General features: G+C 35.4%; 1 protein-coding gene across 10 annotated transcripts in view; it reads right to left on the bottom strand.

Moving 5' to 3' along the window:
- ATP2C1 (ATPase secretory pathway Ca2+ transporting 1) overlaps positions 1 to 20,558 on the bottom strand; it is a 172,204-nt gene that overhangs the window by 84,763 nt on the left and 66,883 nt on the right. For 9 of the 10 annotated variants that reach the window (XM_017510157.2, XM_017510158.2, XM_017510166.2 and 6 more), the window contains 4 exons: positions 9,562 to 9,672; positions 7,916 to 8,032; positions 5,105 to 5,194; positions 2,651 to 2,686 (listed from right to left, as the gene is read on the bottom strand). In XM_017510157.2, coding sequence (XP_017365646.1) covers positions 2,651 to 2,686; positions 5,105 to 5,194; positions 7,916 to 8,032; positions 9,562 to 9,672 — 354 coding nt within the window. Of the gene's footprint in view, positions 1 to 2,650; positions 2,687 to 5,104; positions 5,195 to 7,915; positions 8,033 to 9,561; positions 9,673 to 9,841; positions 10,088 to 20,558 lie in introns of those variants that run through there. The other variant, XM_037731925.1, reaches the window with a different exon arrangement.

Raw genomic sequence — 20,558 nt, 5'->3', positions numbered from 1 at the left:
TAATTTTATGTTAAGTGTCTAATGACCACAGAAGTCAAAGATAATTAACTGTAAACAACATATTCTTTAAGGATTTAAGCCCATGCTAATAGCAATGGTTTACAAAGTAAGTTTGAAGATATGGCTGGCTGTATACTGACAGACACACTTCCCATCAACCTGTGTATCCAAAAGGGAAAATTATCAGGAGTTTTAACAATGTTCCAGCCTTCTTCCATCCAGATAACTAACAGCTAAGGGCCAGAAACATCCTTCAACTCATAATACTACTTAGTCCACATTTCCATGAGCAGTCTTGCATCACACATCACTGCTATTTTTTGCCTCATGTCTGCACTAAGTAAAAGAATCTTCTGATCTAAGGTCAAAAGAGGGAAAGGCAAAAAGTGGAGGGAGAAAGGTTGGGAGTGTTTTGAAATGACTGCAGTGCTAGTACCAGTCAAGATGTCATATCCATCACAAACTTCAAACAGAAAACACAAGAGTATATAAGAATAACTTAGAACACAATCAGTCTCTACTTAATCTTAGAGGGACAAATATAAGGAAAAACTACAAATGTAAAAATCGTATGACGACACCCCAAACACACCAAGGATATTAAGGAATTTGAAAGTTTACCCAAAAATTCTGATTCTAAGATTTTCTAGTAATATGCTAGAAAATACTCAGAAATCCTAGATCCCAGTAACAAATGACATAGATGCTGCCCAATCTTTACCTATCTCTTCTAGTTTCTTAGCCTCTACTCCCTACAACTATAAAGATACCTCTATATCAAAATGATCATTAAACACACCATCTAAAACCTAATAAATGCCTAAAAGTTATTTTTCAAATTTATTGTAAGGTGACATCATTATGACTATATAAAACAATTAGCTATTTTTATGGCTAGGAAGAAATACAGTGGTTTGGGGAATGGGGATTACAAAGACACACGGGAAAAAGGCAGGACATAAATATAGAAAGGAATATAAAAAGCATTCTTAAGACAGGTAATATAGCACAAATATCGTATGATGATAAAGCATAAAGAATTTTTATACATTTTTAATAAATAGCTTTTGGATAAAGTATTGTAAGTTCAACTGACATTAAATAGGATCTTTTTGGAGAGAACTTTTACTTGTTTATAGACTATTTGGTTGGTTTCACAGGCATATTTGGTGATGGGTCACATCTGTGTAAGAATCAGACCTAGCAATCTGAAACTAGGCTTTTTATAAAGTTTTCATCCTTTTGCGAGATTTCCATCAAATGTACCTATCATAAAGATATTTAGTAGTCAGTCTTAGCCACATCATTTACAGTGTATAACAACACTATCATATGTAAAATTCATATTGACATATGTTAAAATTACAATTTTGTGGTGTTTTTTGAAAGTTGGGGCTTTCTAGTGATCAAAGAGAAAAAGCTACTACAGTCTTCCATACACAGTGATACTACTTGTAGGAATCTTTCTAAAGTGAGGCACTCCATACATCTGACACATTCTTAAAGATGCAAGAAAGTCCAGAAGTGGAACCCTGATAGTCTACTAATGGAGCTCACGAACCTGCTGCAAATAATCTGATTCCAACTGGCTTTCAACACTGGGTTACCACAGAACTAATAACAACTAGGTTACAGATTACCCTAAGAGGCTGGGAGAGTGACAACAAATACCCAGTTAATAAATCGTAGATTTAAGAATAACCATCGTTACTCAAATTATAGGCTTCAGATTCAAAACAGCATGAACTTCAGGCTTATACAACAGTATTACATTTTTCCCTAAACTAGAATAATTCTATTCTTGTTAACTATGTTTTCACTAAAAATGAAACCTGCTGATAGTCTGAAACACTGATTTAAAATCTACAGAAGCTTCAGATATTTAAATAAACGTAAAACTAAGATTACACTTATTCATAGAAATCTTGACATGATCTCCATATTATTCACAGTAATTTTTAAAAGGGGCTACCTTCCATTATGTCTTATTTACTATTTCAACTTTGATCCAGATCACAATACCCCTTCTGTGGAGGAATGGGAAATTGTTTTAAAGGGAGGGGATGGGAGGCCATGCCAACAATGAGTAGAAGCATTTTAATTCCTCAAAAAAAAAAAAAAAGACTCAAATAAAACAAGGTTAGGAAATAAATTCAGCAAACAAGTACAGAATTCTGCTAGGGAATCAGTCACAGAAATCTGGAATTTTCTTCAAATGGTACATCATAGATCGATCTTTTAATTCTGTACTTTTTTGTTTCACCTAGACTTAGCTTTAATAGGTATTAAAACATAACAGTGTTACACAACTGTAAACTCTGGTCCAATTTTTTAATTGAAAAAATAAAAAAGCTTATTGCTGGATTTTATTTCTATTACTATGCTTTTTGTTTCCATCTGCTTCAGTTATCCTTAACATCACCAAATAAAAAATTAGATTTTCTTCATCTCACTACCTAAATCAAAGCAGTTCCTTAGTCCCACCATAAGCTTCCCTGGAGAGTTGTCTGTATTTGAAATTATTTCAGACAAAGAGTAAGTTGTTCTAATGGGCATTACAACCCCCCAATAACTGTAGGTTTTACCATAAACCACCTGATTCTTAAGCAATTAACATGCCATGTTCATGTTGGCAAAATAAAATACTTACCTGAACAAAGGCAACTGTAACAACGATAAGTATTGCCTAAATGAAAGAAAAAGGCTTTTAAATCAAACATTAACTTGAGAAGTAACCATTAACTCTATTTTATTTTTCCAACTATCTGCAGTCCCACAGTAACAGATTTTAAACACTGAGATCAGCTGGAGAAGAAATCACAACTGTAAGGCCTGTGGGAGAGGAAACTAACAGTTTACAGTGGCTTGCCACTACCAGGACAGCTTCTTTAACTTTTTGATCTCAGGGCCCTTTTATGCTCCCACAAACTGAGGGTCAGCCTTTGGTTAAGTGAGTTATATATGCTGATATTTACCATATTAATTTTTCAACTAGTCAGTTTTAATTTCTACTTATTAACTCATCTAAAAACTTTAAACCTCATTACAATACAAATAATTTCATAAAAAATAAATTTTCCCAAAAAAAGTTAGAAAAATGGCAGTTTTACATTTTTATATTTTAATATCTGACTTGTAACATATTGTTCAAACTAAAGCATATTAAGAAAATCCAGCCCCACACAGTTAAGTTAGAAAAGGGAAGAGTATTTTTTATTTTTTATTTTTTTAAGGGAGGAGTACTTTAACAGACTTTTCAGATGATTGTGGATATTCTTCCTGGCTACTACACCAAAACCCAACAAGTCCTGGTTACTTAAAGGTAATCTGCAATGTAGGATATAAAACTGTATAAATGAACTTTTCATAATCTATTATATTAAAATCTATTGACCTATCTTGCATCTGAATGGATCTTTTACCATTTCAGATTTCGTAACTTCATGCATTGGTCTTCTGGGAAATGATGGTTATTCAATTTTTCCCCAAGATTCCCCAAATCTTCCCCCAAGTTAACATATTTTGTAACAATTGGTTCACTTGGTTATTCAAATCTTCCCCAAGGTTCACACATTACATAACAATTTTTTTAAAGACACATTTGTTGAAATCACTTCTGATCTAATTGGTACAGTCTTAAATAGTGGGATGCCATCCAGCCCATAGGAGTGCATACAAATTTTCCAAAACCCTAATTATTTCTTGAAAATCTGAATTTTAACATGAGCAACAAATTCTGCCAGTTACCTTTCCTTGGTTTGATAAGCTCATTTAACTCACTTTAAAAAATAAGAATCTGCTGGTTACCCAAGTCCTAACACCCATAGTTTGTCCATCAATCAGTCTCTGAAGTACAAAGCCAGTTTGCCTCACAAAATCACCCTTCCTTGAGACAACCATCATATTTCAATATACAAAAGGGTTTTACGCATACTTCCCATTTCATTACACAAATGATTATGAAGGTATGTACTCAAGGGTCCAGATTTAATAAAATTAATTTTTACTGCTTTATAAAGAACAGAGTTCAGAGAAACATGAAAGAAAACAATGACTGTTAATAAGGTCTGATGCCATTACTTTGATTTGTGCTAAGGCTCTAACAGTTTCACCCACCATTGCTTTTGTGCCATTAATGCAAAAGTCTATAATTAAAAGACAAATAATGTTTTCGTATTATTTAAATGGTTGTGACCTCACATACCCCTTGAACAGGTCTCAGGGATTTCTGGGAGACTGCAAGCAACAGTTCAAGAACTGCAACTCTACATTAATATCTACTGTGTTCTTAAGCATAACATACCTGCTTTAGTAAGTGCTTATACTTGATACAAATTTTTTATACAACAATGTAACAAGGAGCAAGAAGGAAAAAGATGAGAAAACAGTTCAATGAAAGCTAGAATAACCTAGCTGGAAAGAATAAAATCATATACAATAAATGTACACAGTAAATACAACATGCATTGTAAGGAATATTTTTAATTTCACAAGTCAGACTTTAATTCTCAAAATAGTTAAAATATGTTCTCAACTGCAAAGTAAAAGAAATTTAAAATTTAATCAGATAATCACTATAAATTATTTTGTATCTGTGAAAATTATCAGATTGATAAAGAATTTTCATGTATGCTAATCACAGACTTTTGAACATCACTCAAATTTACACTAACTATAATAAAAGCAGAATCTGGGCCAGGCGCAGCGGCTCACATCTGCAATTTCAACACTATGGGGAAGCCTAGGTGAAAGGCTCACTTGAGACCAGGACTTTGAGACCAGCCTGGGCAACGTTAACAAGACCCTATCTTTACCAAAAAAATGTTTAAATTGCTGGGAGTGTTAGCATACGCCTGTAGTCCCAACTATTCAGGAGGCTGAGGCAGAAGACAGCTTGAGCCCAGGGGTCTGGGGCTGCAGTGAGTCACGACTGCACCACTGCACTCTAGCCTGGGCAACAGAGCAAGAAACTGTCTCCAAAAATAAAAAGAATAAAATAAAAGCAAAATTTGGATATTGTAAAACATCTGAGAATATTTCTCAATTTATTTTCCAAAGTAAAAACCAATCCCAACAGATTAAAAATATGTAATTTTTTTCTTACCACAGTGATACTGACGGCATCATCAAACTGATGCATTAAAACACTGATGACTGCAGAAGCCAGAAGCAGCATAATAAGCGGATTTTTAAACTGTAAGTAAAAGCAAACAGCAATTCAACAGTTTTGTACATGACAGTTCTCTCAGCAAAGTCTTTAAAAAAAAAATCATGAGGGCATGACTGGAAAATTACAAAAGTCTATACTCGGTTTATTTTACATACCTCTTTGATTACCAAAAAAAGTGTTTATACTTAACTATGTTTAAAAGCTTCATAACAGTTCCTTTTCAGAAAAACAAAAGAAAATTAAATAGCAATACTTAAAACTAAGAATTAACCAATTCCTTATAGCATACAGCAATTTTTGGTATATTAATTTAATAAACATAGCTGTTCTGAATTTCTACTAAGGCTAGGAAAAGCAGGAGAGATGATTTTTAAGCTAAAGATTTAGGTTAAACACTAAGTAGAACAATGACATTCAAACATTACTCAAATAAGTATACCAGTGTAGATTACAATTCTGTGGTTGACTCATATAACACAAAAAAATTCCCTCCTCTCCACAGAAGAAAGTGAAGATTTTCTTCAAGGCTAGCCTTCCTGGTTTCTATTTACCAGGGAAAATCACATCTAAAGAAATATGACTATTGCATCCACCTGATCTGAAAGCATTTAAATGTTCACACCAGAGTCAACCTCAAATTCTTCCAGTTGGACATTCTATTCCCTGAAGCTTTGATGTCAGAATCTCTTCCTCTGCTAAAGTGCTACATCACTGTCAAAGTTGCAAAGTAACTAGGCTACAAAGAATCTATCCCACCAGAAAGCTGCAACCCTTAGATACCATAGCTCTGAGGTTACATGCCACCACCTCCAAAGCCCCTTTATGGTTCCATTTCCTGGAAGTCCTAATTCCACTTCACATCAGAATCCTATAAGAAACTTTTAACAATACCAATGCCCAGATTCACACCAAACTAATTAAAACAAAATCTTCAGGCATAAGGCTCAGGCTTTAGCATTTTTTAAGCACTCCCCAAGTGATTCTAAGAATGATTTTTAAAAAATCATTCAACTGCCCTAACAAAATAAAACTACAACTGCAATATGGTTCAGGGCACCAACCACTAAACTTACTGACTCAGTACCACGGTTTGAATCCAGCTGCTGCCACCTGTGTGTCACCTTAATCTTTTTAAGCTCCAGATTCTTCATCTGGTAAAACAGAACCTTATACCAAAGAACTGATATGAGGATTAACTAAGAATTTACATTAAACCACCATGTAAACCAAAAAATGTTCTTAAAAATGTTAGCTATTAACATCATGACCCATGGTCTTTTTCATTTTCCCCCGAAAAAGCTGTGCCACAGTACTAAGCACACCACTTGACAGATGGCAGGCTGCACAGGAGTAAAGAATCACCCAGTGCTTTATGATTAACGATTACTATTTACTGTTATTTGTTTGGTTGTGCTTAACTACATTACAGGCACTGTTTAATTCTCACAGGAATCCCAAGGGACAGGTGCTCTAGCTTTGATAACAGGATCAAGAAAGTAAAACATTAAATCATACTGTTTAGGATAAGTCAAATCATTACAATTTATAAATCCAGAGTTAACTATGTCAATACTTTCTGAAGTCTTTGGTAATGCAGGAATGTGTTAAGTGTGAAATACAAAGACACATATAAATAATATTCCATAAAAATAAGACAGATATATATTTTTTTTTTCCTGAGATGGAGTCTTCTCTGTCGCCCAGGCTGGAGTGCAACGGAGCAATCTCCACTCACTGCAACCTCCACCTTCTGGGTGCAGGCAATTTTCCTGCCTCAGCCTCCCAAGTAGTTGGGACTACGGGCGCCTGCCACCATGTCCAGCTGTAGTTTTAAGTAGAGACAGGGTTTCACCGTATTGGCCAGGCTTGTCTTAAACTCTTGTCCTTGTGATCCACCTGCCTCAACCTCTCAAAGTGCTGGGATTACAGGAATGAGCCACTGTGCCTGGCCTCATCTAACCTTTAAAATTCCAGTGTTGCTACTTTAGACAAACTCATTTGTAAAATTAAGCCTGGCAAATTTAAGCTTATTAGTAGAAAAGTTAAACATAGATCTTTCCAGAAAGACTGCAGGTTAAAAGGCACAGACATTTACTATAAAGAAATTTTTAGCAAAAAATATTTATTTAGCAAACCAACTCAACTTCTTCAAAACTAATCACAGTAACCTGTAACTTTCTACATTAACATAATTATTAAAAAGATAAAAAAAAAAAAAACCTAGAATAAGTCTTTCCTAAAAGATTAGCAGGAAAAATAAATAACTACCATCTACTGAGAGCTAACTATCTCCCCTAGGATTATCATCACCATTTTATAGATAAGGCTCAGAGGATTATAAAGACCATACAACTGATAAGAAATGAAGGTGTAATTTGTACCCAGGCAGTCTGAGTTTAAATTACCTAACTTACTTTTACTGGTTTTCTGAACAGGCCATAATTACCTTAAAAAATACTGGCATTCCTATCATTTAAAAAGTGTAGGTTTGATATCAGCAAAAGACACTACTGTCAACAGCATTATCTTTGCATAATACATCCATATGGGAAATGTTGTCTTTATGATTTACATACTAAAAATATAGGAAATCCAACCTAACAGTAAACCCTAACAAATGAAAATTTTTAGGTAAAAAACATCTAAAAATTATTTCCTTTCTCCATAAACAATGTAAGCAACTAAATAACAGAAGTTAATGTATTAATAAATTACACAGTAGAAGAGGAAGTAAAAGTAACTCACCTGAGAAATATATTTCTTCCACAGTGGCTCATCTTCACTAATATCAAACTCATTCCAGCCATGAAAGGCTCGCCTATGGCTAACTTCACATTTGTTTAGACCATTCTGAAGATCAGCCTGTTAGATTTTACACATGAAAGTTATTGAAAATGTTAGCACAGAAAAACACAAGAAAGTATATAATATGATATATACTCACATTTATAGAAAATACAACAGTCAAAGCTAGTCTATTATGAGAGAAGCCTATCAGTGGTTGCCTGGGGCCAGGGGTGATACATAGAGAGGGAGGGATTAATTACAAAGGGACATGGGGGAGCTTTCTGGATGATACAAAAATCATCTGTATCTTAATGGTGGAGGTGGTTACATTTGTCAAAATGCAAATTGTACACTTTTAAAAAGTGCATTGTATTTTATGTAAATTATATCTCAACAAAATTATTTTTTTAGAAATGTAAACAAAAAGGCAGAGTTTACCAAACAAATAAAATTTAGGGAGAAAAATACACATGATCTTAGCCAAAAAGCCAAGAAGTGATAGGGAGAAAAATAAATACTACAACCAGCTACAAGACTTACAGAAAACAAAATTGTACATTTTAATTGGCTTTTTCCTTTTCATTGTTGTTTAGCTGTTTTCTAGAATTAGTTTCTCCAAAAGAACATCCAATGGGTCATAAATGCCTTCCTTGTTCTCTGGGCCTATCAAAACCCTGAGAGATTGGTATTAATTTTTACTCTTGGACTCTGTAACTGTTTCATGCTGAAAATCTGTGCTTCCTAAATTACTAAAAAGTAATAAAGTTAAGATGAACTCGTTCTTGGGACAGTTTATGTTCTATGAACACTACCTATATCCTTCAGTTACTCTCCCTCCTTATTCTATTAAAGAATAAAATTATCTGTACCCCTAAAATAGTTGCCCTAACCAAAAGCTTATTATAATAGAGTCCAATAATGGAGCCTTTCAAAACAAACATATTACAAATAAGTGGTTTAAAAACAGAGTATAAATACAATAACAAAAAATAAATAAATAAGGATACCCATGTTTCTAATGCTATCACTAAAATATGTGACTGTAGAAGGAAAAACAAAAAACATTATCATATTCATGTTTCAATAGATACATCCACTTTTGAAAACCAGGAAGAGCCTACGTAAGCAATTACAGATTATCTGCAATTCTCAACTTGTACTTATTTTTTTACTTTACCTTAGAAATCTCTTATAAAAATAAATAGAACTGCTACCACTACTTACATTAATAATTATTTTCCTAATCCAATCAATTCTTACACAGCACTAATGTAGTTCGTAAAAATGCTATTATGTTCTAGAGCTGCACTGTCCAATTGGGTAGCCACTAGCCACCTACAGCCATTTAAATAAATTTAAATGAAATTAAATTCAGTTTTTCCATCACACTAGACACATTTCAAGTCATATAGTCACGTTTAATTCTGTTAGGTTTAATCCCATGTCAAGCTCAACAGTTCTGTTCAACTTGTGGCTACTATGCTGAATGGCATAGAACAGAATATTTTTATCACTGAAGAAAATTAAATTAGACAGCACTGATTTATAGAATCTAAGTGTCTGACTATATACTTCTAGTCCCTTCCTCCCCACTAACCACTTACTTGGAGAATGCTTGCAACTTCACTGACTGGTAATTCACTTGCTTTTTTTGATGTCAATACAGGAATCATTGTCTCATTTTCACCATTAGGTATTTTTTGAAAACGTGCAACCTAGGAAGTAAAACCAAAGAAAAAAATATTTGAATACAGCAAACAAGTGTAATGCAGTCTAGAATAATAAAAATCCAAAAGTTCACAGCAACTTATTTTCCACGGTCAGAGAAATATTTCAGACTAATTATGCATCTAGTCCTAATAAGAAAGACAATTTTATACTAACCACATGCTACTTCTCAAGAAAGTACATTTCAAAAACTAAGCCATCATTGCCCAGCTAGAACACAAAATTTTTATACTGAATGAAAAGCATGCTATTTCTCCACCAACATAAGAGTAGCAAGTAAAACAGATGTCCTGTCTAGCAGATCCTGATGCTTACAAATAATCATAATCCTTTAAACTCATTATGTTTAACATGCAAGACAAAGTACAGCTAAGCTTTCTCAATTTTAACTACTCCTCTTAGTCAGTTCATAGCTTATTTACCCAGAAAAGACACTGGCTACTCTTCCAAAGCACCATGACAAGTCAGACTTTAAGAGCTACTCCAAAACTAGGGGAAAAACAAGAAGTAAAAGAGATCAGAAAAGCAAGGGATGCACAGGTTAGTGAAGGGGGGCTTGGTGGAAGGGTGGGGAAGGCTGTGAACAAGCAGAGTTAGTCACAAGAGAGTAGTATTCAAGGTATCTACTTGATGCAGCTTCCTAAGTAAAATATCTATATCTAAGGAAAACTGTTTAACACAATTCCAGAAATAAATCCTCAATACAGACTTGTTTTGAGTCCTAAGCTAAGATTCTTTACAGATAGAAAGCTTTGAGTTAAAATAGAAGGGAGACAAAAGCTATCCACTATAGAAACTTAAGAGATGAAAACACTTGAATTGCCACACACCCACTTGATTAAGATACTGAAACTAAAATGATCATTTTACTGCCAAGATACAAGTTTTTAAGCTTTCAGGTAAGATCTTTTCAACCCTGGATAATTAACCTTTTTAGGATAAAATATTTCCCTAAAACATTTAAAGCAGTATCTTTAAGCAAATGAAATCAAAAAAGATTCTATTACATTAGAATGTCACTACGGAGGCCTGTACCCATAAAGACTTTTTGCATTGACTCCAAAAAAAATCGCTGAGGGAAAAAAGTATTCTCCCAGTGTGACCGAGTTTCTGGAACAACCAAATTCATGTTTTCTAATCTCATTTATTTAAAAAGTACTGTTGGACATTTAAATACTTTAAGGCAAAGACCAGTAGTATTTTTCCACGTTTAATGAGAAGATATTGGTTAATAAATATCTGAAGAAATTGGAGACAGATTACTTTTCTTTACTACAAATTACTGAAATTATTTTATAGCATAATATTTTTACATAATTAAGAAATGTAAAGACTTGGAGGAAAGATTAGGAATTTTACAAAAGCCATACACTTGTTTTAGAGCCACTGAAACACCCTTATTTAAAATCTATAAAACAGTGACAGGGGAAAGACTTCACTGATCCATTCCTAAGTGAAACATTGGAGAAGATTCCCCCAGAATGATTTAAATCTTCAAACAATGAGAATTGAAATAGTTGACATGGTTATTTGATCTTGTGAGATCATAAAACAAAATTAAGAAGAATCAAATATATTTACACTGTCTGCAGTGACAAAGAGATCAACAAAATCCCTTATTCATTTTAAGGACACCAGGTACAAAACTAATAGCACTGGCCTTGCTTTGGGGTTCAATAATAGAGGTGATGGGTAAAAGGATCTGATGTGGCAAGTAGACTTCTGCTAGAGACTGAAGAGGTGGCTTTTTGAAATTACTGGTGTGTGTTTTTATATCTCTTTTCTACCAAGATGGTATAATTTCTATTATATGTACTTGCTTACTGGTTTCACTGCATACAAGAATAATACTGAGCAACCAAAACCAGGTGCAAATGTGTTGAGATGTTTACTGTGTTTCACATAATAGGAAAACTGTGAAAGGACACATATAAAGATAGCATGGCATAAAATAAACATGGAGTTGGAAGGTGACACCCAAGGGCTGAGAGACCTGGTATTTGAGCATGAGTGTGTGTGATAAGGTTCTCATCCCTGCATACATGTGACATTCCTAGCCTTAACGGAAAAACTTGGTTTGATAGTTTGAGCAGTATGGCAGATACATTTTAAAGGACAAGGCAGTATACCAGTAGTTATTACCATATAGCAGTGCTAGCTTTGTCTACATATATATAGAAATAAGGATTGGTCAGAGCAGTTAAAACGATCTGGTTATCGCGTATTTAAACAAACTGGGTCTCGGATATACTATTGTATTTGATGTTTTAGTATCATCTAGGCTTTCCAGTCCAAGTACTTTTTGAAAAACCTTGTCCTCATTGGAGTGGTTCTGCTATTAGGTTTTTGTGTTTGTTTTTATGGCTATTTGTCTCGTTCCAAGCTTGAAATTTGTAGGTAGATAAACGTTATTCAAAACTATCTCTAGATGCTCAGATTAAGATGGTGGATAGAAGGCAGGACTAGTTTGTACCTCGCACTTCGACAAACAGAGCAGCATATGGAGACTCACATCATGAACTTTTGCTACAAGAACTACCACAGCAACATACCGGGGAAGCCCAGAGAATCCACAGACCCTTTGAAGAAACTGGATCACCACTGCAGGTTCGCTGAGATGCCTAAAAACTATGAGTCTGTTTGCTTTCTCAAGGCGGAGGTTTGTGGTCTGGGGCAAGTTCTCCACCCTAGTAACCAGCTGCCTGGAAAAAGATTCGGTGATGCTGGGGAGGCGTGGTGGGAGTGAGACCAGCTTTTAGGACTGCGGGCTGCATGGGAGCAAGGTAAGGCCTATGATTGCCAGCTCTCCCTCACTTCCCTAGTGACCTGTTTGACTCAGCAGAGGCAGCTATAATCTCCCTGGGAATTGGACTGGAAACCACAACCCCATCCCGAACAGCAGCACCAGCAGCAAGCCCGCCCAAGGAGAGGCTCAGACACACCTATTCCTGCCCCAACCTGGTAGTCTTTCTCTATCTGCCCTGGTAGCCAAAGACAAAGGTCATAAACTTGGGAGCTCTATGGCTCTGCCCACTGCCTGAGAAACCCGAATACTTGACCAGGAGTCTCTAGGGCAAGTTTGCATCCTTCCTATAGCACCCAAACTGATGAGCTCTTGAAAGCGCCACCTCCCAGCTAAAGACCAACCAACATAATACCAGCACACTAAAAGAAAACACAACCAAGGACCCTCAGAGGCCACTTCACTCCCCAGCTGCCTCCACCAGACAGGTCCTGGTATCCACAGCTGCAAGGCCTGAAAATGAATCATCATAGGACTCTTTATAGACTCTCCCCAGTACTAGCCTGGAAGCCGGTAGCTCCACTTGGTGACTAGACCAGAAGAGCAAAAACAATCACTAAGTTCAGCTCTCAGGAAGCTCCATTCCTGGGGCAAAGGGGAGAACACCTCATCAAGAAAGCACCCCATGGGACAAAAGAATCTCAAGAGCAGCCCTTGAATCCCAGATCTTCCCTCTGACATAGCCTACCCAAAAGAGAAGGAACCAGAAAAACAATTCTGCTAATATGACAAAACAAGGTTATTTAACACCACCAAAAAATCATACCAGCTCACCAACAATGGATCTGAACAAAGACAAAATCTCTGAATTGCCAGGAAAGAATTTAGAAGGTCAATTATTAAGCTAATCAAGGAGGCACCAGAGAAAGCTCACGAAGAAATCAAAAGCATGTTACAGGATATGAAAGGAAAATTCTTCAGTGAAACAGCATAAATAAAAACAACCACAATTTCTGGAAATCAAGGACACACTTAGAGAAATGCAAAATGCACTGGAAAGTCTCAGCAAAAGAATCACACATGCAGAAGAAAGAACTTCAGAGACAGAATACAAGGCTTTCAAATTAACCCAATCCATCAATATAAAGAAAAATAACTTTAAAAAAATAAATAAAGCCTCCATGAAGGTTGGGACTATGTTAAAAATCCAAACCTAAAGAATAATTGGTGTTCCTGAGGAAGAAGAGAAATCTAAAAGTTTGGAAAATATATTGAGGCAATAAACAAGGAAAACTTCCCCAGCCTTGCTAGAGATATAGACATCCAAATACAAGAGCTCAAGAACACTTGAGAAATTAATCACAAAAAGATTGCTTAGGCACATAGTCATCAGGTTACCTAAAGTCAAGATGAAGGAAAAATCTCAAGAGCTGTGAGGCAAACCTATCAGGTAACCTATAAAGAAAAACCTACCAGATTAACAGCGTATCTGTCAGTAGAAACCCTATGAAAGAAGAGACTGGGGTCCTATGTTTAGTCTCCTTCAACAAAACGATTATCAGCCAAGAATTTTTTATCCAGCAAAACTAAGCTTCATAAATGAAGGAGAGATAAAGTCTCTAACAGACAAACAAATGCTGAGAGAATTTGCCACTACCAAACCAGCACTACAAGCTCTAAATCTTGAAACAAAACCTCAAAATACACCAAAATGGAACCCCCTTAAAGCATATCTGTTACAGGGCCTATATAACTATGACATAATAAAAAAAAAAAAAGCTAAGGGATTAAGGCAACAACTAGCATGATGAAAAGAACAGTACCTCACATCTCAATACTAACATTGAAAATAAATGGCCTAAATACTCCACTTAAAAGATAGAGAATGGAAAAAGTGGATAAAAATCTACGAACCAAATATTTGCTGTTTTCAAGAGACTCATCTAACACATAAAAACTCATATAAACTTAAAGAGATGGAAAAACATATTCCATGAAAATGAAAACCAAAAGCAAGCGGAAGGAGTAATTCTTTTTTTTTTTTTTTGAGACAGAGTCCCACTTCATCACCCAGGCTGGAGTACAGTGGCACAATCTCGGCTCACTGCAACCTCCATCTCCTGGGTTCAAGTGATTCTCCTGTCTCGGCCTCCCGAGTAGCTGGAATTACAGGGGCCTGCCACAACACCTGGCTAATTTTTGTACTTTGATAGAGACAGGGTTTCACCATGTTGACCAGGCTAGTCTCAAACTCCTGACCTCAAGTGATCCACCCACCACTGCCTCCCAAAGTGCTGGGCTTATAGGTGTGAACCACCATGCCCCTCCTAGGAGCAGCTATTCTTATATCAGACAAACCAGACTTCAAAGAAACAACAGTTTAAAAAAGACATAAAGGGCGGAAGCACAGTATTATCATGATCAAGTGGGTTTCATAGGAGGGATGCAGGATCAGTAAATACGATACATTACATAAACAGAATTAAAAACAAAAATCATATAATCATTTCAATAGACACAGAAAAAGCATTTGACAAAATCCAGCATCCCTTTATGATTAAAATCCTCAGTAAAATCAGCATAGAAGGGACATACCTCAAGGTAGTAAAAGCCATCTATGGCAAACCCACAGCTAACAGTATACTGAACAGGGGAAAGTTGAAAGCATTCCCCCTGATAACTGGGACAAAACAAAGATGCCTACTTTCACCACTTCTATTCAATGTAGTACTGTAAGTCTTAGCCAGAACAATCAGGTAAGAAATTAATGGCATCCAAATCAATACAGAGGAAGTCTAACTGTCACACATAATATGATCATATACCTAGAAAACCCTAAGGCTCATCAAAAAGCTCCTAAATCTGATAAACAAATTCTCAGTAAAGTTTCAGGATACAAAATCAATGTACACAAACCAGTACTACTGCTATAGACCAACAATGACTAAGCTAAAAATAAAAGTTAAAAACTCAATCCCTTTTACAACAGCTGCAAAAAATATAAATAAATAATTAGGAATATACCTAACCAAGGGGGAGAAAGATCTCTACAAGGAAAACTATAAAACACTGCTAAAAGAAATTATATATAACACAAACAGATGGAAACACATTCCATGCCTCATGGATTGGTAGAATCAGTATCATGAAAAAAAAAACCATACTGCCAAATGCAATCTACAGATTCAATGCAATTCCCGTCAAAGTACCATCATCATTCTTCACAGAACCAAAAAAACAAACAAACAGACAAACAAACCTAAATCATATAGAACCAAAAGAGAGCCCACACGGCCAAAGCATGACTAAGCAAAAAGAACATATATGCAGGCATCATATTACCTAACTTCAAACTATAAAATAAGGCTATAGTTACCAAAGCAGCCTGGTACTGGCATAAAAACAGGCACATAGACAAAAGGAACAGAATAGAGAACCCAGAAATAAAGCCAAATATTTACAGCCAACTTATCTTCAACAAAGCAAACAGAAACACAACACAGAGAAAGGGCAGCCTATTCAACAAAAGGTGCTGGGATAATTGGCAAGCCACATGTAGAAGAATGAAACTAGATCCTCATCTCTCACCTTATATAAAAATCAACTCAACATTAAAGACTTACTTAAATTTAAGAACTGAACTCATAAAAATTCTAGAAGATAACATCAGAAAAACTCTTCTAAACATTGGCTTAAGTAAAGAGTTCATGACCAAGAACACAAAAGTAGATGCAACAAAAAAGCAATAAACAGCTGGGACCTAATTAAACTAAAAAGCTCCTGCACAGCAAAAGAAATAATCAGCAGAGCAAACAGACAAACCCTAGAGTGAGAGAAAATACTCATTAACTATGCATCTGACAAAGAACTAATATCCAAAATCTACAAGGAACTCAAACAAACCAGCAAGGAAAAGAAAATAATCTCATTAAAAAGTGGGCAAGGGACACGAATAGACAATTCTCAAAAGACGATATACAAATGGCCAAGAAACTTATTTTAAAAAACACTCAACATCACTAATTATCAGGGAAATGCAAATCAAAACCACAATGAGATACTTACTCCTGCAAGAATGGCCCTAATTTATAAATCAAAAAACGAAAAATAGATGTTGGCATGGATGTCATGAAAAGGGAACACTCTTATACTGCTGGTGATAATATAAGCTGGTACAACCACTATGGAAAACAGTATGAAGATTCCTTAAAGAACTGAAACTGGAAGTACCATTTGATCCAGCAATCCCACTGTTGGGTATCTATGCAGAAGAAAAGAAGTCATTGTATGAAAAAGACACTTGCACGTGCATGTTTATAGCAGTACAATTCACAACTGCAAAATCTGGAACCAGCCTAAATGCCCATCAACCAATGAGTACACAAAGAAAACATGGTGTATATACACCATGGAATACTATTTAGCCATACAAAAGAACACAATAATGGCATTGACAGTAACCTGTATGAAGTTGGAGAACATTATTCTAAGTGATGTAACTCAGGAATGGAAAACCAAATATCACATGTTCTCATTTTAAGTGGGAGCTAATCTATGAAGGACACGAAGGCATAATAATAATACAATGGACTCTGGGGATTTGGGGAACAGTGGCAGGCAGTGAGGAATAAAAGACTACACATTGGGTACAGTGTACACTGCTTGGGTGACAGGTGCACTAAAATCTCAGAAATCACCACTAAAGAACTTATCCATATAACCAAAAATCACCTTTCCCCAAAAACTACTGAAATGAAATAAATAAAATATAAACAAAAAAAGGTTCAAGTTCAGTTTCTGGAAAAAAAAATCTCAAATAAATGATCTAACTTTATACCTCAAAGAACTAGAAAAAGAACTGAGTCCAAAGCTAACAGAAAAAAAATAACAAAGATCAGAGCAGAAATTAATAAAATAAAAAAACACTGAGTTGGTTTTTTGAAAAGAAACAAACTTGACAAACCCTTTGCTAGACTAAGAAAAAGAAAACTCAAAATCAGAAATGAGAAAAGACTCATTACAACTGAGGCATTACAACATAAATAAAAAAATTCATATCAACAATTATACACTAACAAATTGAATAACCTAGAAAAAATGGATAAATTCCTAAAAACATACAACCTATCAAGATTGAATCATAAAAAAAAAATAAAGCTTCAACAGATTTACAACTAGTATGAAGACTGAATCAGTAATCACAAACCTCCCAACATAAGAAAGCCCAGGATCAGATGGCTTCACTGGTGAATTCTATCAAGCATTTAAAGAATTAACACCAATCCTTCTTAAATGCTTTCAAAAAATTGAAAAGGGTAAAACACTTCCAAATGAAAACAAGCCAATATACTTGATGAACATAAATGCAAATCCTCAACAAAATACGAGCAAACCAAATCCAACAATACATTACAAGCATCCTACACCAGGACTAACTGTGATTTATCCTTGTGATGCAAGGATGATTCTACACATTAAAAATGTATTAATGTGATACACCACATTAACAGAATCAAAGCTAAAAATCACATGATCATCTCAGCAGATGCAGAAAAAGCATCTGATAAAACTCAACACCCTTTCATTATAAAAACTCTCTACAAACTAGGAATAAAAAGAAAGTAACACAATAAAGACCACATATGAAAAGCCCACAGCCAACATTACATTCAATAGCAAAAAACAGAAACTTCCTGAAAGATTAGAACAAGGCAAGGATGCCCACTCTCACTACTTAAATTCAACACAGTACTAGAAATCCTAGCCAAAGCAATTAAGCAATAAATTAAATGTTGAACAACATATAAAAAATAAACAGCATTCAAATCAGAAAGGAAGTAGTAAAATTGCCCCTTTTAGGCCAGGTACAGTGGCTCATGCCTGTAATCCAAGCACTTTTGGGAGGCCAAGGTGGGCAGATCACTTGAGATCAGGAGATCCACACCAGCCTGGCCAACACGGTGAAATCCCATCTCCACTAAAAATACTAAAATTAGTCCAGCGAATTGGCAGGCGCCTATAATCTCAATGACTTGGGAGGCTGAGGCAGGAGAATCACTTGAACCTGGGAGGTAGAGGTTGCAGTGAGTCAAGATTGCACCACGCACTCCAGCCTGGGCAACAGAATGAGACTCTATCTAAAAAAAAAAAAAAAAAAATTGTCCCTTTGCCAACAACTTAATGTTATACATTAGAAAATTCTCAAGATCCCATTTTTAAAAAACTGTTAGAACTAATAAATTGAGAAAAGTAGCAGGATACATAATCAAAATACAAAAATCGGCAATGTTTCTATACACTAACAAACTATCTGAAAAGGACATTAGAAAAACAATCTCATTTACAATAGAAAAAAAAGAACTACCTAGGAACAAACTTAAATGAAGTGAAAGGTTTGTTCACTGAAAACTACAAAACACTGATGAATGAAATTAAATAAGACACACAAAAAAACAGAGAGATATCCATGTTCACAGACTGTAAGACTTAATATTTTTTAAATGCTCATATTCCCAAAGTGATCTATAAATTCTATGCAATCTCTGTTAAAATCCCAGTGGTATTTTTTATAGAAATATAAAAACAATTCTAAAATTTATATGGAACCACAAAAGACCATAAATAGCCAAATCAATCTTGTAAAAGAACAAAGCTGGAGGCATCATGCTTCCTGATTTCAAAATATATTAACATTACAATGCTACCATAATCTAAATGAGTATGGTACTGGCATAAAGACAGACATATCGACCCACAAGAACACAAAAGAGAGCCTATGGTCAACTGATCTTCAACAAAGATGCCAAGAATAAACAATGAGGAAAGGAATAGCATCAGGAAAACTTCATATCTACATGCAAAAACCTAAAAACAAAACAAAACTGTACCCTTTTCTTACTTCATACACATAAATCAACTAAAAATAATTTAATAACTTAAACATAAGACATGAAACTAAAACTCCTAGAAGAAAACATACAGGAAAAGCTTCGTGACACTGGTATTGGTGATTATCTCAAGGATTTAATATCAAAAACATAAGCAACCAAAACAAAAATAAATGAATGGGACTACATCAAACTAAAAAGCGTCTACACAGCAAAAGGAACAACAGAGAAAAAAGGCAACCTATGGAATGAGAGAATATATTTGCAAACATGTATCCGACAAGGTACAACTCACCAAATATACAAAGAACACCTATATTTCAACAGTAAAAAACACAAATAATTCAATTAAAAAAATGAGCTAAGGACATCAACAGACATTTCTCTAAAGATATCCAAATGGACAGGAAGCACATGAAAAGATGTTCATCATTAACCATTAGGGAAATGCAAATCAAAACCACAATGCAGTATTACCTCACACCTGTAAGGATAACTATTATCAAAACAAAACACAATTACTGTTGGTGAGGATGTGAAGAAATTGCAACACTGTTGGTGGGAATGAAAAATGGTACAGCCAATATGCAAAAAAGTATGAAGGTTTTTCAAAAATTTAAAAACAGAACTACTATATATACACAGCAGTCCCATTTTAGGGTATGCTGTGAGCCAAGACTGCACCACCAAAAGAATAAAGTCAGGATCTCAAAGGGATATCAGCATTCCAGTGTTCACCACAACACTATTCACAGTGTGACAGTGATATGTACAGAAACCTAATGTACACCAACAGATGAAAGGATTTTTAAAATGCAGTATATATGTACAATGGAATACTATGTAGCCTTAAAAAAGAAACTCCAGGCTGGGCTTTTTGGCTCACGCCTGTAATCTCAGCACATTAGAAGTCAGACGCAGGAGGATCACGTGCAGTCAAGTTTGAGAACAGTCTGGCCAACATGGTGAAACCCCAACTCTACTACAAAAATTAGCTGGGTGTGAGCCAGGAGCCTGTAATCCCAGCTACTCAGGAGGCTAAGGCAGGAGAATCACTTGAACCCGGGAGGCAGAGGTTGTAGTGAGCTGAGATTGCACTATTATACTCTGTCCTGGGCAACAAGAGGGGAGGGGAAGAGAGGGGAACAAAGGGGAGGAGAACAAAGGGGAGGGGAACAGAGGGAAGGAGAAGGGAGGGGAGGAGAGGAGAAGGGAGGGGAGGGGAGGAGAAGGGAAGGGAGGG

The sequence above is a fragment of the Cebus imitator genome, unplaced genomic scaffold (genome assembly GCF_001604975.1).
Source record: "Cebus imitator isolate Cc_AM_T3 unplaced genomic scaffold, Cebus_imitator-1.0 Scaffold432, whole genome shotgun sequence".
Lineage (NCBI taxonomy): Eukaryota > Metazoa > Chordata > Mammalia > Primates > Cebidae > Cebus > Cebus imitator.
The sequence above is the reverse complement of the archived record's forward strand: the minus strand, read 5'-3'. Positions and strand labels throughout refer to the sequence as shown.